Genomic DNA, 20,791 nt, shown 5'->3' on the forward strand with positions numbered 1-20,791 from the left:
TGGCAACTCTTCCCCCCGTTTCTTCAACAGCACAGAAATGCAAAGTACCCGAAGGGAAAGAACATGAGGCTGCAGCAAATCAATCCAAGCATAACAATTCTCTCAAGTTCCAAATTTTATATTAAAAAATCATGAGGAAAGAAATCTCAGGTAGGTTTTGTATTCTACTCCACAATGTATGACTGTGCTGTTTTTCAATATAAAACAGGTCGTGTCCTTTAAAACTGATGGTTCACTCTAGAAAAATCCTCTGCTTTGTCCTGTTTCACGTCTAGCACGCCACCAACACTCTGGGTGGAGAAAAGCAACGTTAAAGGTAAAAAAGAAAAGCTGAACAGTTACTCAAAACTTTTTAGAAATTTAGTTCCTATCCATATGAAGGGAAGTATACACCCTTTCATTTTTTAAAACGTTCAAATCAAGATTATATAATTAAAAAATTGAAAACACAGTTTAAACTCAAACAAATCAGAAAGTGATATTTGATATCCCCTCGTTTGTCTTATACTAGAAAAGTTTTTAAGTAAAATGTAGCATAAAGTAGGGGTTAAAGATCCCGTGTAAGATAGAATTTTGACAAATAGAAAAGGGTAATGAAAGCAAAAGCTTAAACTCATTAGCTTGCAACCACCTTCAGATGCAAAAGCAGTACATAAAAGTCACGATCAGGTCTATCAGCACCACCTTGTATTTCTCCCTCCTCCCACATCAGAGAGAAATCACACTCTTAAAAGATGACTTCAGCTTTTATTGAATGAGGACTTTATTTTTTGAACATTACAAACTCTCCCTTTCTGATAAGGTAGGTCTTACAACTCAAAGAAAGACAATCTTCAACCACTTTTTTAAGAAATTGGGGGAGAAATCCATTGTTCATCAACAAGATTTTACAGTAACAAAGGGAGGAAACCAATACATTTCACAACCTAGAGTGGTTCAAACTAAGTATCTAAAGCAGATTTTAAAATCTCAGAAAGATGACATAACCGGACAATTAGGAAACTGCTCACAATGCAGAATCTGGCTCTAACAGTACAGAACAAGTGCTTGCTTTGCATGTGCCTAAGCGGGCCTCTTCCTTAAGGGACACTGAACACGGCAGCTCCCTCCTCCCAGTCCTGTACAAACCATTAAGGCAAGTTTACAAAGGACCAGAAGGCCCAGGGATACAGCAGCTGACGGGAGGAAATCGATGTAACTTCCTGGAGGCTAACAGCCTCCAACCCAGACACCAGCGTGGCAAACTCTGTGTTGTTTTTTCAGCATCAGCCTGCACCTAAAGCACTAGAGGTCACTTCAAGTCACTTCATGGAATAAACAATAAACTGTGTTGTGTTTTGTTTTGAACATCAGCCTGCACCTAAAACACAAGTGGTCACTTTAAGTCACTTCATGGAATAAACAACACTTCATTGCATTTCCAATGAAAGGAGAAACAATTCCAAGAGCTGAAAAGAATTAGAAGCAAAAATTAAGGAAAAGCCCTCTGGCTGAAGCTTACTAATAATAAGCAGAATGCCTTTAACTCTCCACGGAACACCATTTTAGTTTGTGAAACTATACCAGTTAATTAGCACTCCTCCACATTCCCATTCATGGCAGATCACTACATAATTCCATAGCAAAAACACTTTTTTTTTCCATTTTGCTATGATAATAGCTAGGAGTACTCCAATAATATAATAATAATGGCTTAATGATGACCATTTCTCTTTGGTCTTGTTCCACTTAAGCTTAGGGAGAGACAGCGTCAAATTAAAAAACAAACAGCAACACGGGCTATACCAATAGAGCACAAAAGCATGGCACTAGTTCTTAGTAAAGAGTCAGTGAAGTAATTTTACCCCCACAGTTATTTCCTAAGACAAGCATATGCTCTGAAATGCACGGGAGGACATATGTGGCAATCAATCAAACCTTGGTTCATTTCTTTCTGGTCATCTGAAAATAAGGGCTCCTGGGACAGCAGATGAAGCACAGACACAGACCTAATTCTTTGGAGTATCTGGGTATAGTGCTTATTCCAACCCACATTTGTAAATGAAAATACTACTTTTCATCCTCCAGTGCCGCCTGGTCACCAGTAGACACGCACTCCCATTGTTTAGTGGGAAAGGAAGGCAGGCGCCTGCCCACATGAGATGAAAAGGTCACCTTAAAACTGAAAAGACAGAGACTTATCCTGCATCATCTCAAGTTAGGGAAATCAGAGCTCACTTCTACTCCAGAGTTGAAAGCTGAGGAATCATTATTAATTTTAGAAAATGAATTTTTTGCAAGAAAGGCATCGTTAACATATCTACATCTAAGCATCAAGAAGGACAGCGGGGGTTTCCATGCGATGCAATGAAGTGACTGATTTGAAGTAACCTACCAAGTGCATCCAAAACACACGGTACAGGAGGCGGTCATCTCAATTAGTCAACCCATTACAAACATCCTTCACCACGTCTAACCTGCCCTAAAGCTTCAACTGAAGACTAGGACTGTTCTAGCTATGAAAGCAAAAATATCCCCCCAAGTTAACTGGAAGCAACTTTCTGTGCATTGAGAAAGCACTTTCTTAGAAGCAAACAAAAAATACTATGATTAAAAATAATATGTTCTAATAAAGCATAGTGCTCACATGCGAGGGAAAAAAACAACAACTATATAATCACAATCTTTAAGGCTTCCTTGAATGCTAATTGCTATCTTGGCTGCAATTTTCCCACCATCTGGAAGGCAGCGCTTGACAGATGACTTAGTGTGAGTTAGGACTCTTCAACATGAAGTCAGGCAATCTCATCGATGTCTCTGGCTCTTCACATCGCCTCTTTAATTAAAGTTTCGGACAAGTTCAAGAGATGAGGAAGGATGTAGAAAAACTTTTCTTCCCATTAAAATCCATCTTTATTGGATTCTCCAGTGAGGAAAACTGAGACAACACAGTAAAATGAGGTATTGATACATTAAATGTTCATCAGGCCTTCTCTTTGCTTGCTGGAGTATCTGTGAGCATTACTACTAGTAACCAAAGAAGAGTTCATTACACATCATCTCTTTTATTCTAAACTCAACCAAAGTTAACCTATTTCATTATTTCATCATCTACTGAAAACGAGCGGCACTCAGCCGTATGCTGTAGCCTTCTCCCCATGGCCCACCCCTTCCCTCTCTCCACCAAATAACCTCCCTATAAACATATATACTGCTCAGAGCACCATACAAGTATTTTTCTGGTACTTCTGTTGGCATGATTTTGGTGTATAATTCAGTGTGTGTGTGTGTGAAATGATAACATTAACTTTCAAAATGCAAACCATAGATAGAAACCCAGATACGGTGCCAATTTAAATATTTCAGTATGACAAATTTCATACATATACTGATACAGTAAGAAAAAAAAAACAAAAAAACTACTGCATCAGTTCTATGTAAATATAGAAGAATAAGAGGGTGTGGAAGTCCGTGGAAGATGCAAAGCTGTGTACTATAAAGTGTGTCTGAAGACATTTAGTTTGGGCTTCTGAAAAGTCCAATTATATTTTTAAAAAGGACTGACACGGATGAGAAATGCAAAGCCGTGTGCACATAGCTGCATGTAATTATTTTTAAACTAACATTTATGGGGAAATGATAGACATTTAATTCTACATGTCAAATTCCCCTTTTGAATGTCTGCATAAACCAAAAGGCAGGTCTTTCTGGATATCAAATCAATGTATAGGCATTATAAAAACATAGCAAACTTGCACCAAAATAAGACCAGTCTGTGCAAGTAAGTATATTATCTAGGCACCAAGAAAGGAGGGAAGTCTCAGAAAAAATGGGAGGTCTCAGTGTTCTGTCCAAAATTCCAGAAACTGCCCATTTATGGTATACAAACAAAAGGGAGGCATTGAAACATTTACCAGTGTTTTATGTTTTGACAATATTAAAATCAGTTATTATTTGTAGGAACGCAACATTGCGATCATAATGTAAATAGTAGGAACTCAAGGGCAAGGCTAGAACCAACTCAAATCACGAGCTAACATCGCCCGTTTCCTCCACCAGGATTTCAAGTTTGTCCAGTAGTTTATACTGTGGTTTCTCGACCAGCTTTGAGATTGGGTGCTGAGAACTGTCGCCTCATCCGTGGAGGTGTCACAAACTGGCTACAATGGTTGGTTTTGTCCATCTGCCTCTGATAGGAACTGGCTGCACTGCTCTCTAGCTGACCTCCAGTGTTATAATTACAGTAAGACTGACGGTGTTGATGAATATGGCGCTTCGCCTGGAAAGTCTGCAGATCAGCGGTGGGGTGACCACTGGGGGAGTTTAAAGATTCTGACGAGGCCGACGCCTGGCAGCGCATACTCTTCGGTTGGCCATTATTGAGAGAATTGCTTCTCCAGCGTAACTGAGGTTGCTGTTGTTGATTATTAATATGCTGTTTGCTAACTTGGATGTGGTCTTGACTTCGCGGGCCCTGAGAGCCCCATGGTAACTGGGGATCCTTAGAGGCGGCTCTACCACCCTTTTCTTGGTTCTCCTCTTTATTTCCTTTCCTTCCCTCTTCATCTTTTGGAATTCTAAGCTCTATAACCTCATCTTCTGTGATGATGATATGGGTCCCAGGACTCCAAGAGTTCCTGTGTTTAGGATTGCTCTTAAAGGGGAACCGGGGCTTCCGATTCTCAGGAGGGATGAACCTATGAGGTACATTCTGCCGACGAAGCTGCTTTGTTATCTCCTGCTGCTGCAAGTTCTTAAAGCGGATTTGCTCCTGCCTCATCCAACGCAGCCGGCCCCGTCTGAAGGCGGGGTCCCCGTTCATCAGCTGGGAAACACGCTCTTCCTTCCCAAGTTCTCCACTGTCTCCTTGACTGACATCATTCTCAGCCTTGCTAGCGACACCAGCACCAACAGCTTCCTTTGCTTTGTGGCTTGCTTGGGTTTTCTGTTCCTGCGATCCAATCAGGGGCAAAACTTTCTCCATTTTGAGCATTTTATTTCTCAAGACTTTTATCTCCTCGTCTTTCATGTTATTTTGCTTTTTGACTTCTTGCAGGATGTCCTCCAGCTTGTCTATATGAACCTTGAGGTCATCCACATCGGCTCCGCCTTTCCCCGGGGCCATCACGTCGTCAATCTTCTCATCCCCGACACCAACGGTGTCCCACACATCCCTGGCCACTGCCCTCCAGGAGTCCCGCTCATTGGGGTCTTTCTTGCCGTACATGGCACAAAGCTCTTTCATCTTAACAATGGCCAAGGCCTCAATCTCCTGCCGACTATGCCTGAAATCGTTGAGAGCTACTTCATAGCATATCTCTTTGACAGCCTGAATCTTAAGATCTGAGATGGTGACCCACTTGGAATCTTTACTCAGGCGCCGTCTTTGGGGTATTTGATACATTTTAATTGGTTCTCGTTTCTTCCCACTGCTGGGGAGGCCACATTTTTTAACAATGGTTTGCAACTTGCTGGGAGGTAGCTTTTCTCTCAGAGAAGTAATCAGTTTCCAGCTCTCTTCACAGGACCTCTTGTCAGAATCGTCCCCGCTATCAGAATCCGCGTCCTTTGGAAAAACAAAATCAAAAAATGGCCCCAAAATAACCAAAATTAAAATGTAAAAAATGAAAACCAAACTGAAGAAAAAGCAAGCAAAAAAGCCTAAACCAAATTTAAAAACAAAAAAATCCCTAAAAACCAAAACAAAACCCCTAAATGATGAGCAAGTCTATTAAGACATATGCATACATAGATTATTGTTAATATAAAGATTTGTCTAATTACTAACACTAATCCAAATTTCTACTTTCTGGCATAAGTGATGAAATCTGCAAGCAAATTTCTTAGGAAGACTGACATAGTGAGTGAGTATCTCACTCTAAGGTCACATGAAGTTATTAACAAAATGGTGTGAAAGAACATCTCCACTAGCTCCAGAAAATGACGTAAAACCTATACCCCACACATGCTAACACCCATGCAGCCACTTCCCCACATTTGCCTTGGTTATTGTTGTTGCTTCTTCCAGAAACTCTTTCCCCATGAGTGAGCACAGATGCCATACAAGATGTGACGAGCAGGCGGATTAACAAAGGTTAGTAAGGCTGTAGGATGCCACGTTTTGTTTAGCTTTACTAAAAAGAGCAGCCCTAGAAAAAAGTTAGAAGATGAGAAAGTAGAAAAAGAAACAAATAGGGATGATGTTAAAAATGCTAAGAATCTCTCCCAGCAGACCATGTGAGGGTCTCATCAACCAAACTGTTTTTCTAGAAGACAAGAGGGTTTTGAAACTAGTCTTTCTGTGAGCATACACTGGATTTGCTATTTTCTTATGTCCTGTCAAATTGATCCATTTCGTTTGTGCAATTAAAGTTTGTTATCCAGAGAAGAAGAAAGCATAAAAAAGGATCCTTATAGTGGGTCTATTTTGTTTTTCACACTTAAATCAATAAACACACCTCACCTACAAAATTTTACGAAACAAACATCTGGAACATAAATTAAGCGAGACAAATACTTCTATTAAATATCATTTAAAATTCCCCAAGTAATATTTTAATAAATACAACTTAGAGATATTTTCTATCTATGAAAACCCATGGTAGTTCTAGCTATTTGAGAAATATCACTTTAAGCAACAACTCTTCCTATCAACACCCAAAACACCATATTCTGTTCATATGAAATGGATCCACTTCAAAACATTTTTCTCTAAATCTCTGTCTTTCTACCTATCTTTGCACCACTACTTCTTTTTCAAAAAAATTTTTACTTAGGTCTAAAAACACAGCCTGACTTTGGATAATAACCAAGTATTCTTAACACAAACAAATCTTGATAACATGGATCTAAATAAAATAAATACTAGATTTAAATCCCCTAAAATGAATAGGATTAAGAAAGAATTTCTATTCAAGAAATAAAAGTTCCTGGGAAAAGACACTACTCATTAGAATAGTTCAAGATAGTGTAGTAAATGAAAATATTCTTACTTAATAGTCTCTTTTACTTGGCTGTGATTACCAAAATTATCTCTACTCAAGTCTTTTTTGTTAATCAAAACTGATGACTGATAAATCTTGCTTTCTATACCAAAGATTTTCATGTGCAGTTACTTTCTAGGGAACAAAAAAATAACCTTTAACATGACAATAAACTTGGCCCCTGAATTTGGAGTCGATGCTACTGATCTGTATTATTTCTGTTGGTCTATAATGGGTACTAAACCAATTTACAAACCCTACCTACTTGAAAATTTAGCAACGAAAAGCAGATAAAACTAAATTTACAGACTCTACACTATTTTTTTCTTTTCAGTTTTAGTTTAAAAAATGGTTACTCTTAAGTGGCAAAAAGATGACATTAATTACATGAAAGTAAAAAGTATGTCTGACTCCTAAAAAAGATTTTCTTGTAAATATATATAAATTGAGTTTTATGAAACAAACTCTCTGATTCTTCCCACATAACTGACAACTATTATTTTTCCCCCCTGGCTCTTTTCTTTAAATTGCTTAAGGATAAAGTAAATACTACCTAATTTAGGAAATAGCAAATGTTCTAATCATTGTCAAGATTGAAAGATAACAGTTGTATCTTTAAACTCCAAAATAAAACATAAATAAATGAGAGTCTACATAAATTCAAAAGAACTCAAATTAAATCAAGTGGCCATAATTTTCTTTCTTTTTTAAATACTGTCATATCGACTCTGTTCTCCATGTCACTCAAACATATCCCCGTCACATATGGACCATGATACTAAAAAGTCTATATGCAAAGTCTATGTGCCAAGATGTAAATCCTATTTCATGTCCAAAAAAAGGAAAAGATTTTAAGATTTTTAGATTCCTTTATTACGGGGGTGAAAAAACTGCTCAGGTCTTTCCAATTCACAAGTCACTCAAAGATACTTCTGTTTTCATTAAATACCAAATGCAAAGTGGGCCTCCTGCAGAGACTGCAAGAAGCTTATACAAATAGAAGAGAGAAGATACCCAAAACACAGGTGTAAAAAAGCAAGCACAGAAAGGACCAGGCATATAACAGAGCAGTAACTAGAAAAGAATGTAATAGTGTGACGCGTACAGGGAATTATCATAATATAAAACTCATGACCCTGAATTCGTTTCTTAATGCTGTCATTATGCAAAAGTGATTACATATAATAAATGTGAAAAAATGTTTACTGAATAATAATGCCTTTGTATCCTCTCAATGTTTATTCATAGGGTGCATTTGAAATATATCTGTTGGTTGACTAATATGGGATCATAAAAATACATTTTCCATTCACTGCTATTACTGCCAGGTACTCTCCAGGCGAAAGCATTAGAAATCAACTCCTTTTGAGGACGAGAAATTTAAATGGAATAGACAGCTGGACTTGTGGGGGGAAAATCACCTCCTTGCTTTAAGGGTCTACTCTTGAAATTCTAGCTTGCTTTGAGATACGCAGAGCAAATGACAACCAGAAGCTGAATCCCTGCAGACTAAGTATCTCCCCTGGAACAGTGTGTCTTAGAGACCTTTCCTTTCCCTTCCCTGAACGGTCCTCCTCTTATTTCAGAGCAGAGGATGATCACCGGCTCTGCTTATGGAGGGTAGCAGCCACCAGGAGTCTTTCCTACCTAGTTACTCACAGGTTGGTCCCCGCACCAGCAGCTCGGGCACCACCTGGGGGCTGGTTATGAGTGCAGAACCTTAGGGCCCACCCAGACCTACTCAATCAGCACCTGCCTTTTAGCACCTGGTTGAGAAGCACTGCTCTACTGAACAGAACAGTGAAGTAAGTCAGAAGACCCAAGTTTAAGTTTAAGCCTCAGACCCATGACTTCATGGTATTTAAGAGTGGGCAAGACAGCATTTTTTAGGCTTGGTCTCCTCAGTTTGGAGAAAATATAAACCGGAGGAAATATTACTCATTTATTTACATACACAGCTACCAAAGAAGGTTGTTTCAGGAATTAAAAAAAAAAAAAAAGAAAGATGTTAAAACTCTCTAAATTATAAAGCACTACTATACAATTACAAGGCACTACTATTAATAAATACAGCTTAATTATACCTGTCCTCGTTTGATCTCTCACAGACCATGTTATTAGATAATGCTACATTATTAAGATAAAAGGCTCCTTCATGTGTCATAAACCTTTGAAGTCCCTAATCACATTGTAGCTACATCTTTCCATTTTTATTAAAAACTGTATGCCAATTAGGCCTCCTGAAGAGATTCTATATATAACTGCTATTTTCTTGTCCCAAACACTTGATTCATTCTTACAATCCATCCTTTTTGGGCTTTATTATAATTTCCAAGATAATAAACTAACTAGTTAACCCACTGCCCACCTGAAAACTGAGCTGCCCAGCAAAGGCTGCCTGTGCTCAAGGCCTGGCATTTCGTCTAGCCATAGCCTCTCTTCCCAGAAGTACAGCATGGCGACAAGGCTGTAGTTTACCTGCAGTATCTTACGCTAAGGGAAGAAACAAGGATTCCAGCTTTCTCCCTAATACCCCCTTATCTTAAAAGACGTTCATGAATTTTAGAAATTGGGAAATTCCTAAACTACACCCACAGTATCCAAAGGTCTGTTATACCTTTTCATTACGCATCAAATAAATGCCAAGAAGCTTCTTATAACCAGGGCTTTGTTAACCAAAACTGGATGGCTTTACAAATGAAAATCTAACTCATGGATCAATTTTTTCATGAGATTCCATTTCTATCAAACTTGGAAAATCAATTAAATCCTAAAATGCTAAACCATTAGCATTATAAGCTGCGACCTTAAACCGACTTTTCCGCTGCTCACCCAAACCCTTTCTCGACTCAGAGGAAGCAGGCTTCCCTCTCCTATCTGAGTTAGCTGTACAACCCTTGCTTCCACTGTCACCCACATGCCACACAGGCCCTGACTGAAGAATTCAGACTCCATGCAGGGGAACAGAAAAGGATTAACACATGCAACTGTGCAGCAACACTTTTAGACACAGTTTAACCAAAAAAAACCAACAACAAAAAAAGAGAAAGTCTGCCCAGCACAAGAACAACCCCCAGGTCAGGCACAAGAGCAGAGAATTAGTACTATCAGGTGATCAGAAACAAAACCAAGGCAAACACCCACCAGATTCAATATGCAGAGGGATTATTAATAAAAGAACCACACTGATACATACTCAAAAACCACTATCAAGAGGCAAAGTCTACCAGAAAAGCTCCCACTGTTTCCTCAAAAAGCACTTGGTTTTGACAGAAGTAAAGGTTTGACTTTAAGACATAAAAAGCACAAAACAGGACCTTGTGGACAGGTTTTCAGGCGAAGGCTACGAGGAGGTGGAAGTTCATTCTCCATTAAGGAAATGAGAGAATAGAGTGTGCTTTCAAGGAGAGTTGAGGAAGCCAGGTGGCGCGTGCTCATTGGTGGGACAGGGAAGGTATGAGAGCAAGCCGCCCTTTTCTAATCGAGGGTTCAGGATGGACTCCTACCAGTCTCTGCTGCTCCAAGAGAAGATCTGCTTCCTCCTTCTCCTTTTTGTATAGGATCTCCATTTCCTGCAGCCTAGAAGGAAAAGAAAAACAAGAGAGGAAAAGAATCCATGAGGAAATCACTCAGCTGTTTCATAAATGCTACTTACTCTATGTTTAAAGAGGTGACAGTCACGTGGGCCACATCGCATTTAGACATTACCTTTTCTCCATCTCCTGTTTCATATCGATTCCTTGTTTTTCCAGAAGCTCTCTCTGGGCAAACGTCCAGTCCACAGGCTCAGAGGGGGTCTCAGCAGAAGGGGTCTTCTCCCGCTCAGCCCGTGCTTGCTCCGGGTGGTTAAAACGAAACACGTGGTTTTTACCCATGATGATACGGTTTCCTGGCACAAAACAGAAACAGGGTTGAGAAACCATTTCTGAAATGTATAGTACCTAGGTTAGTGATCTCACTCTCCCTAATGCAAAAAGACAGCTTTTGGAGTTTTACAGAAATTCTAATGTTGACTATCACTTCAGCCTTTAAACAAAGAGTCAGATATTAGAGTTGCTCACAAAAGCCATGTGATCTTTGCCAAAAATGTCAAACTTCTCAGGTGAGTCTCACCTGAGCGCAGCTGAACAGGCTGGGCCACCCTCTTGCCATTTACGTAGGTTTCTGAACGTTCACAGGGCTCCAGCATCACGATAACTAAGAGGAATGCAAACTAATGTTAGCATCACAAACCGCAGGAATAAAATAACGGAAAGCAGGTGGCTATGAGGATTCAGGGTAACTAGAATAGATTCCTGTAACCAAGTGGCTTAGCGGCTATATAATAGTTTTCGGGTGACACAACCAGGTCTGTGGCTAAGACAAACATTTACATGAGTTTGATAAACCTCAGAAGAAGATATGAAATGTCAATTTCGGTGATATTTGACAGTTCAGTCTATAAACCTGAAACCATCAGAAATCTTAAATACGAAACGGAGGTCGTAACCAGAAACTTGGTATCAAAAGCTAATATTTTGAGGAAGGAAGGAATTGTATAGCACAAAAATACTATTAAGTTGTTGTTGTTTTGGTAATAACCTGAACAAAAAAAGAAAAATCAAGATTGACTTTTTCTTCCCTTTTCCATAAAAAGAAATTCCACTGGGTTAAGGCTAGAGGTCCTTCAAACCTCTCACTACCCAGGGTATTTGCTCCCTCTTCCCTGCCTATCAAATAATTAACATTCAGGACCAAGCCTAATTGCCTATGTCCGTCTCAGTTCTTGGCAGTAACAGAAGGGCTCCTTTTGTCTGGGCTATTTTCATGTAAAGTAGCTGTGTGTCCCCCTACATCCATAAGCAGCCCAGGTTTCTCCATTTGCAAATGTTAGACTGTATGAGAAAGTATCCCTGAGAGAGGCAGGTCTCCCGAGTCTTGCGGATGTCTCAGTAGGGAATGAAAAGGCTGCTGGATAAGCTAAGCCGGGCGCTCTCACCGTCCCCACTGTTGTTCCTCTCGCTCCGGAAGACACAATGCTCTTCTTTAATGTGCGCCCCGCTCAGCACGATGTCCTGGCGCCGCTCGGCATCTGCCTGGCCAACCCTGAGCACAAGCGACAGTGTTTCCCAGGGCAATTCAAACACAAAAAGCTCTACAAACAATGAACCTCTTTCTCCCAAAGAATATTCTTTGGTACCTACAAAAAAGGTACCACTTTTTTTAAATCAGAGGCTTTCAACTGCAAATTTTATTTTCATAGATGGTGAACATCAGAATCAGAAACCAAGGAACAATGATATACCAATGTAACTCACAGCATTATAAAAAGATGTCGTGAACAAATCTCCCTAATGAATTCATGTAAGGTGTTAGAAGGAAACAAATTTACTTAGGGTCTTTTAGGGAAAAACTACATGTTAACTGGTTCAGCTGGCTAAAACGCGTAATTTGGGAAGAGTAGAAAAGATATTAATACTTGGTAATTATTTCAGATGAGAAAAACAGGAAATCATTACCATAAATTTTTCAACAAACAAGTTATTCAATCAACTAAGAGAAAAGAAACAAATGTACCTTGTAATTCCATCTTTGATGTAATAAAGCAGGCATTCGGACATCAGTGGGTCCTCATTGAGGTTAACAAGATGTGGGGTCTGAAATAGGTTATAGATTATCAATTCGGAGCAAGCACCACTGAGAAGGCCATGACAACAGGGACCTAACAGGAGGCTGATGGCTTCTTGGATTACCCATGGTGGCTAGAAAAGCGACTTTTTTTATTCTTACTTGCGATTCCATAATGAACAGAAAACACTCTTCAGGCCTTCCCAAACTGCACTAATGCATTCGATTTAAGAACATGAGTTCTAATTCTTCATAAGGTCAAAGCATACAGAACACAAAAGAAAAATTAGGACAGGCTGATTCTCTGGATGGGTTAATCATAATTTTTGTAAACACTTGGACAAAAATCTTGAAGGGTAGAAGAATATGCTACTCCAAAATATGATACTTTGACATATTATGTTGAGCTGTAGGCACTTGAAAAGCAGACAATGCAGGGAGAGGCTTTCTCCGAATATCCTTTACCTGCCTAAATAAACACAGACCTCTCAAAAAGCGGTCAGTGGAATCCCTTTCAGGAGTTTCCCAATGAGGGAAGATTGACTCTTACCACAGGAGAGGAGCCCAGAAGTGGAAACCACAGCCACACTTTGTCACAATCAATCCTACCTCCCATCTGCTCTTCTAAGGGCCCATGTCCTCTCCCCTGAGACACCTCCCTCCCCCACCTCTTTCCCTATTAAGATAATATCTAAGCCTGAATTCAAAGTCACCTCGGGAGTTCCTCATTTTCCCTGGGTATCTCTCACGTATACATGAGGTAGTCATGTTAATAAACTTGTCTATATTTTCTCTTGTTAACCTGTCTTTTATTACAGGGCTCTCAGCCAAGAACTCAGAAGGGTAGAGGGAATTGTTTTTCCTCCACTACAATCCCAATAAATACTTAATTTGTCATTTACTTTATAAAAATGTCACCACATCCCTCCATGATCTCCCTTTGTAATTTTTATCAGTTTTCCCATGGTCCCAGTTATTGCCTTTAGTTTATTAGTCTTTACCTTAAAGAAGAAATTAAAATTACTGACATTCAATAATACACACCATCTTTTAAAAATCCTCTTCATCTAACTCTAATAATTCTAAAATCTTTTAAAAACCAACCTTCTTTGGTGAAAATACCCCATTGGAATCCAAAAATAAGTCACATGGTCTTGGGGTCAAAATCTAGTCAAGACAGCGTCAGCGAATATAGAAAAATGAAAGAAGAGTCAGATGAGGGGGTTAAGGAAAGAGATTGCAAAAGATGACTAAAAATCAATCAGGAAAACCTCTATGTCTTCTCAGCTAGCATGTGCCTCTGCGGTCTGAGAGCTCTGCTGGTTTCAGACAGTCATAGCCCTCTCGGGGCAGCATTCTTTAGAGCCCATCATGACACTGGCCTAAGGAAAAAGGTCCTTTTCTGCTTTTCTTTTCTAAAAGTATTTTCCCCTCAATTTTATTGAGGTATGACTGGCAAAAACTGTATCTATTTAGGTTGAACAACATGATTTTTTAAAGGTGTGCAGTGCGTCAACTTAATATGTACTCTATGTGGTAACATGATTACTACAATCAAGTTAATACATCAGAAACAGGTGCTAAAACTGACTTTGCATGTGGTCAGTGGTGGGTATCTCTTTCCTGAGGAAGTCTAGAAAGTTAAAGCAAGATGAGTAAAAGTAAAGTAAGAAAAAGCTTTGGAAATAGAGATGTCAGTTTGGAATTCTGTGCTATTTATATCATAAAATTTATTCAAGTTAGTTTTGATTTGTTAAACGTCATATTTTTACAGGCTGTTACAGAAAATTTCCCCAATTTTTAACACTTAGAGACATTATAAAATACCTTTAGATATATATTTAGATATATGTAGAGTACAATCTAAATTCTAACAAGACTATAAATGCTAAAATCTCTATAATCCTAAGTAATGTATCTGAATAAATAATGTCTTACTGAAGGAAAAACTATTACACTGTGAAAGTCACTAACCTTTGACAATATAAATGTATAAAATACTTTTCTTATTGTTTCAGTCCTACAATATGTATCTAAACTTTCTTTAAATCAATCTTCTTTGTTGAAAATAACATACTGGAATTTATTTAAAAAGTTATGTAGCCTTGATAGAGAAACCTAACCAAAAGAATCCTAGCAAAAACCACAGGAATATTTCATATCACATAAAATAACAGTACCAAGGGAAAACTCCCCACCCATTCTATGCTAACCTACAGAAATCATCATTAGAGCCTCACATGAAGGTGTTTATTTAAGTCTCCAATAGCCAACTTAAAGTCATTTGAAATGAAGGACCAGCTATTACTGGTATGAAATATATGCTTTGTACATCAATATATGTCCTGTCATTATCATATAAATAAGCACACAAAATAATCACTTGATAATAATTTTCCAATATCTAAATAAGAACTTAGTAAAAAAAAAAAAAAAAAGAACTTGACTATTCTAATTAGCTAAAAGGCATCCTACCACTTCACAACTATGATTTGTAAGTAGGAAGCTAACTACTGGAATCTTTTTCTTCTTTTAAACTGGGAAAGGAGCAGAGGCTGGAAGGATGAGGACAGGAATTGCTTTGCTCAGTACGAGGGTTGTCTAAACACAAACTGCAGAAGCAAACCGAAGCGGTCTTTTTCTACACAAATATGAACAGCTGAAATTGCTTCCAAAGAGTTATAAATCAGAGTTGCTAGCATCTGTGGGAAAATCTACACAGAAAGAGTAGCCAAACTGAAGCAAGGTATGCTAGGTTAGGCTGGGAACTTCAGAGAAAGCAACAATGAAGACGATTAGAGGTATACTGCCTTAGGTTTTCCTTTGTAAACAGATAGGCCTTTTAGAAGTAGGCTGCCCTTGTACTGTATGATGAAATCAGAAATATCTGAAATTAATCCAAACCTCAAGATAAAAAAAGGGGGCGGGTTAGGAGGGGCAAACCCAGAAAGATATGAAGCACATCAGTGACTATCCGAACAAAAAGTGTTTCTGTTTGGTAGAGTTTCACAACACTGTTTCCTACCTTTTTAGGTGAGAAAACCCCCAGGGTTCCTCCATCTTCCCGAATGGCTACTCCCATCTCAGCCAACAAGGCCTCTCTAGAAAAAACAATCCCATCAGAATACCAAGATGTCAATAAAATGAGAGTAATACTAACTGAAAAATAAAGCATGCAAAGCAAAAACAATTGTTCCTGTTTAAAGTTAGTAATATATATGTGAAAGAATCCGCTTCATTAAGACAAATAGCACATTCAAAATAAATTATGTTCCTGTGTTACGTAAAGATATATTCACCCAAATAAGAACAGTCTTGTCTGACTTTGGAGGCAGATAATAAATGTCTATTAATATTTAAAAAAAGGAATAAAGGGACATTCCTTAAGGCTATACATACAACTCGAAGAACCATTTCTTCAAAATCTAAGAAAGCAATCAGAAAGAAACTTTGATATATGGAGTATTGTCTATAAATGTGATTTTCTCAAATATGTTCCCATGCCCAGCATATTGTTTCAACAATTCTAGCTTAAAATCACTATAACAAGGAAATTCTCAAATGCATTTTAGGAACTACTAAGGCTCCCATCTTCTCAGTTGGCGCCCTCTCAATCAAAAAACCTTTCCTTATTCCAAAAACAAAAGGAAAAAAATTCTAATTGTTTGATACATTTACTGTATCATTAGAATTCACTTCTGCCTTTTCTATGAAGAGAAAAAACAGAAACTGACGTTTTTTTAAATGTATATTTATTCCAATAGCAAAGTATTATTTTGGGTTATATCCACATTGGGTAGAGAACTGAGAGGTTGAGTCAGAATAGGGATTTTAAAAGTTTGCAACCCGGGGCCGGCCCAGTGGCTCAGGTGGTTGGAGCTCCATGCTCCTAACGCCGAAGGCTGCCGGTTCGATTCCCACATGGGCCAGTGGGCTCTCAACCACAAGGTTGCCGGTTCAACTCCTCGAGTCCTGCAAGGGGTGGTGGGCTCTGCCCCCTGCAACTAAGATTGAACACGGCACCTTGAGCTGAGCTGCCTGCCGCTGAGCTCCCGAATGGCTCAGTTGGTTGGAGCGCGTCCTCTCAACCACAAGGTAGCCAGTTCGACTCCCTCCAAGGAATGGTGGGCAGCGCCCCCTGCAACTAGCAACGGCAACTGGACCTGGAGCTGAGCTGTGCCCTCCACAACTAAGACTGAAAGGACAACAACTTGACTTGGAAAAAAATCCTGGAAGTACACACTGTTCCCCAATAAAGTCCTGTTGCCCTTCCCCAATAAAATCTTTAAAAAAAAAAAAAAAAAGATCTGTTTCAACATGTCCTAATGTGATCTACTGAGTAGCTACTGTATGTATGGCATTAAAATCTACTTTCTAAAAAAAATAGTTTGCATCCCAAACTACTTCATTCCTTACCAAAGAGGTTCTAGAAAACTGAAAGATAATAATCAGAACACCTTTTTTTATTTGGGCCATTATCAAAGGCAGTCTTTTTGCAAATCAAAAACTCTACCCTTCAATATCTTCCATTTTTACATGGATCCCTGGCAACAACGCAGTATGATAGCTATGGAAGCACCACGATTCCTTAGAGAACATTTTAAATATGCGAATTTCACTGCGAAGTGTTAATCCGACTTGGCCGTATGTCCCAGCTAAGTTTATTTTTTTGTTTTGTTTTGTGAGGGTTCTTTGTTTTTAACTTCTATTTTATCCTTTCTTACTATAAAAGTAATACAAATCCCTAGAAAATTTAGAAGCGTTCCTGAGTTTAACCTCCTCACCTCTCCATTCTGATAGCCTCTGTTTTACGCAGCTTCTCTTCCCAGGTTTCATTCAGCTCAGCAATGATCTTCTCTGATTCCTAAGGGAGCAAGTCCACAGTTAAAGCAGCGAACAGTCTTACAATGTAACGTACCAAGTCTAGGAAGGACAGCAGCAGATCCCTTTGAGGGTATGAGACGGAATCTAATATGATGAGATTCTTTTTCTTTTCATACTATGTAAAGTAAGAATTATAAAGACTAGGCCTAACACTAAATCCATCCTAGATATATTAATTTTCCTAAATCTTAATAAAAATACAGTGTGTGTGTGTGTGTGTGTGTGCAAGGACGGGTAATATTAATACCCCAAAATGCAAGGTACTATTTCTGACATCCACTTCTACACTAAATAAAGCCCCCAAAGGTACTCGTTGCTTTGTTTCCCTATAACTTCATCTTAACACTGATGGGGTTTGGAACATGCTCCCCCAAAACATGGCACCTTGGCATAGTCAGTATTTTAAGCGGAGGAATTTGAGAAACGCTATGTGCAGGAAGGACTCTGATCCCCTTCTGAAGCAGGTCATTAGAGCCTCGTGAGAGGTGCCCTCCCTGTATGTACCCGGAGGGAAGAAGCATCTGTACGTCTGGAGACGAGGTGAACAAACAGGCGGTGGTAAGTTCCCCCAGTTTACTGCTCTTAGCTCACACCCTTTGTCCTATCACATTTCCCCATAATGTTTCACTCTTCATCAAACCTGGCATAAACATGCTCAGGTTTAACACTTCTTTGGGTCCTCATTTCCTTAGGAAAATGCCTGTCTCATGTAAAACTTTTATTAAATAGGTTTGTAGCTTTTCTCTTATTAATCTGCCTTTTGTTACAGGGGCCACAGCCAAGAACGTAGAAGGGTAGAAGGAAAGCTATTTTTCCTGCCCTACAACACAATACCTCCAAACCCAATCTAATGCCCAATATATAAAGGGTTAGTATTAATCTCATCTGAAAACATGTAGCCACTTAAGTGAATTTCCTAATCTCTTGCTGAGTGTTTATTATATAAGTGTTTAAAAATATAAGAACAAAACATGTTTCCTGCTCTCAAAGAGCTTACTGTATACTTGGGAGAGTATACAGTAAGGAGTAACTGATGATTCATTCATTCAGTAACTACATATAACCCCATTATATGCCAAGCCCCATTCTAAGCAACTAGGAATATGGCAGGGAACAAAATGCCTGCCTTCATGAGACTTACATTCTAGTAGAGACTGAAATAATCAGTTATAACCGGTGAGTGAAGTATGTCAGACAATGATAAGTGCTTTAAAGAAAAAAAAGAAAGGAAAAGAATGGAGGGGGAGGACCTTAGATCAGGACTCACTGACAAGGTTCATGCGAGCAGCTGCCACATGAGTATGTGAGGGAACAGGTCCGAAATGCCTGGAATTCTCCAGAAACAGTGTGGCTAGAGTAGCGTGTGCGAGGATCTGCGTGGGTGCAGTACGAGCACACAACAGTCTTCTAGGGCCAGGAGAGAAGTATCCGCAGGTTGGTGGTGGGCGAGTCAGGGCAGGTGCTCACACTGAGGAAGGACAAGTAGGAACTGACCAGGCGAGAAACGGACGGAGGAGGAGGACGAGAAAGGGAGAAAAAGCTCGTCATGGAGGCGACAGCAGGAAGTCGGATGCTGAGGAGGATAATGACGAGGTGATGGAAATGATGACAGCAGTGACAGTGATTAAGGATGCAAATGTTTGATTCACAGAACGTTTCACTGTATGGTTCATGTAACACTACTGTAAGCAGCCTCTGGGAACCCACAACACAATTATCTACACCAAAGAAACTGACTACATAATACAATAAACTCAGAGGTGCCTGCCATTGGCATGCGAGCATGTAAGATGGCCAAGTGGAGGGAATCAGGCAGCAGCCACACAAGCAAAGGAGTGTAGGAGTCAGGAGAAATCAACCGAAGAGCACGACCACGAGAATGATGATGGAGGAAGAGGAGGAGAAAAAAAAGGAGAAGAAGGAAGAGGAGGAGAAAACAAGTAAGAACAACTAGCTAAGCCAGGAAGTGTACCAGGTACCAAGAGGTCCATAGTGTGTCTATAAAGAACCACAAAAGTGATTCAACAACAACTCTACCAGGACAGAGTTAAATGCTTCTGCAAATGACTATAAAAGGGCAAGTTCAGACCAGCTGGCACCATAACCTGTATGATATTAAGGCTCATTAAAGGCAGCTGGGTAGAAACCGTTCCACAATCACAGTGAGAATTTCAAACACACAGGAACAGAACAGCATGGCCCTGACCCAATCAGAGCACTCAGACTCGTGCTTCTCAGACGCCGTGTGGCTCACAAGCCCCTGGTGGTGGTTAGGGACACCTGCCTGACCCCTGCCTGAGATACTTAAAATCTATGTATTTTCCTGGTTGGTTTCAGAAACAGACCATGTCAGAGCAGAGGTGTATGTATCTGGCTGTATTACAGCCGTTCTATTTGGGGGCAACTGTAAACTCACCCTAAGGAAGCAAAGTTACTGTCCAGGAATCCTCTTACTGTTTGCTGCCAACCCTAATGGGTCTCTAATTTTACTCACCACCTGGAGGGTAAGCAGAATATGATCTCTTCTTGGGAAGAGATTTAATGAGTAAGCTGAGTATGGCACTATTTTATGTTTCATTACAGCTTCAAGTTGCAATTTTTATATTGTCTAGAAAGCTTTTTTTTTTTTAATTTGAAGAAAGGTTAGAGAAAATGCTATTGAGTGTACTGGAAAAAGCCTGGGAAACCATTTATCCCAGAGCCATTGTAGCGATAAAGAAACTGAGGACCAGAGCAACTAAGTAATTAACCTGAGGCCACACTACTTCCTAGAACTGGGTTCTCGTTACGTCTAGAACTGGGTTTTCTAACTCTCAGTGTTTTTTCTTCAAGTAAGGCAAAATTGGTAGGCTTTAAAGAAAATATTCTACAGAGAAGCTCACCATAAATTAAGAAAGAGTGAATGGTATTCTTTCTTCAAGCCTGAATAACAAACTTAGTATAAATAAAATAGAGGTGCCAACAGGAAGGCAGCTCTCAGTCTGAGGCCACTCGCTCTGCAGCCAGGCCTGGCCCACTGGGGCCCAGTGCTGCCCATGACCCACTCTCAAAACTTAATTTAATATGAAATTAAAATGGGGCTAACGCTTAGGAAATGAGTCGTTGAAGAGAGAATCTTTAAAGGGTCCTTCCTTCTTGTAGGTACTACACATAAAAAAATTCCGAAAAGCACAGTGACATCAGGAACTGTTTTTTTAAGCTACAGGGAATGTTGGGCTCAAACGTCATTCAACTTTAGTCTCACATCATATTGTCTAACTATTTGTACAGCACTAATTAATAATTATGTGTATATGGCTAAACACAATGTGATCTCTTTGTCATGATTCAGTAAATGT

General features: G+C 39.4%; 1 protein-coding gene across 19 annotated transcripts in view; it reads right to left on the bottom strand.

The window, feature by feature from the left end:
• The window catches only part of KIF1B (kinesin family member 1B), a 130,533-nt gene that overhangs the window by 50,955 nt on the left and 58,787 nt on the right, over nt 1–20,791 (bottom strand). For 18 of the 19 annotated variants that reach the window (XM_019746689.2, XM_019746686.2, XM_074334070.1 and 15 more), the window contains 7 exons: nt 17,354–17,433; nt 15,595–15,670; nt 12,519–12,598; nt 11,941–12,047; nt 11,076–11,159; nt 10,671–10,851; nt 10,469–10,541 (listed from right to left, as the gene is read on the bottom strand). In XM_019746689.2, the coding sequence (XP_019602248.1) occupies nt 10,469–10,541; nt 10,671–10,851; nt 11,076–11,159; nt 11,941–12,047; nt 12,519–12,598; nt 15,595–15,670; nt 17,354–17,433 (681 nt within the window). Of the gene's footprint in view, nt 1–727; nt 5,546–10,468; nt 10,542–10,670; nt 10,852–11,075; nt 11,160–11,940; nt 12,048–12,518; nt 12,599–15,594; nt 15,671–17,353; nt 17,434–20,791 lie in introns of those variants that run through there. The other variant, XM_019746690.2, reaches the window with a different exon arrangement.

Source organism: Rhinolophus sinicus, linkage group LG06, assembly GCF_036562045.2.
Source record: "Rhinolophus sinicus isolate RSC01 linkage group LG06, ASM3656204v1, whole genome shotgun sequence".
Lineage (NCBI taxonomy): Eukaryota > Metazoa > Chordata > Mammalia > Chiroptera > Rhinolophidae > Rhinolophus > Rhinolophus sinicus.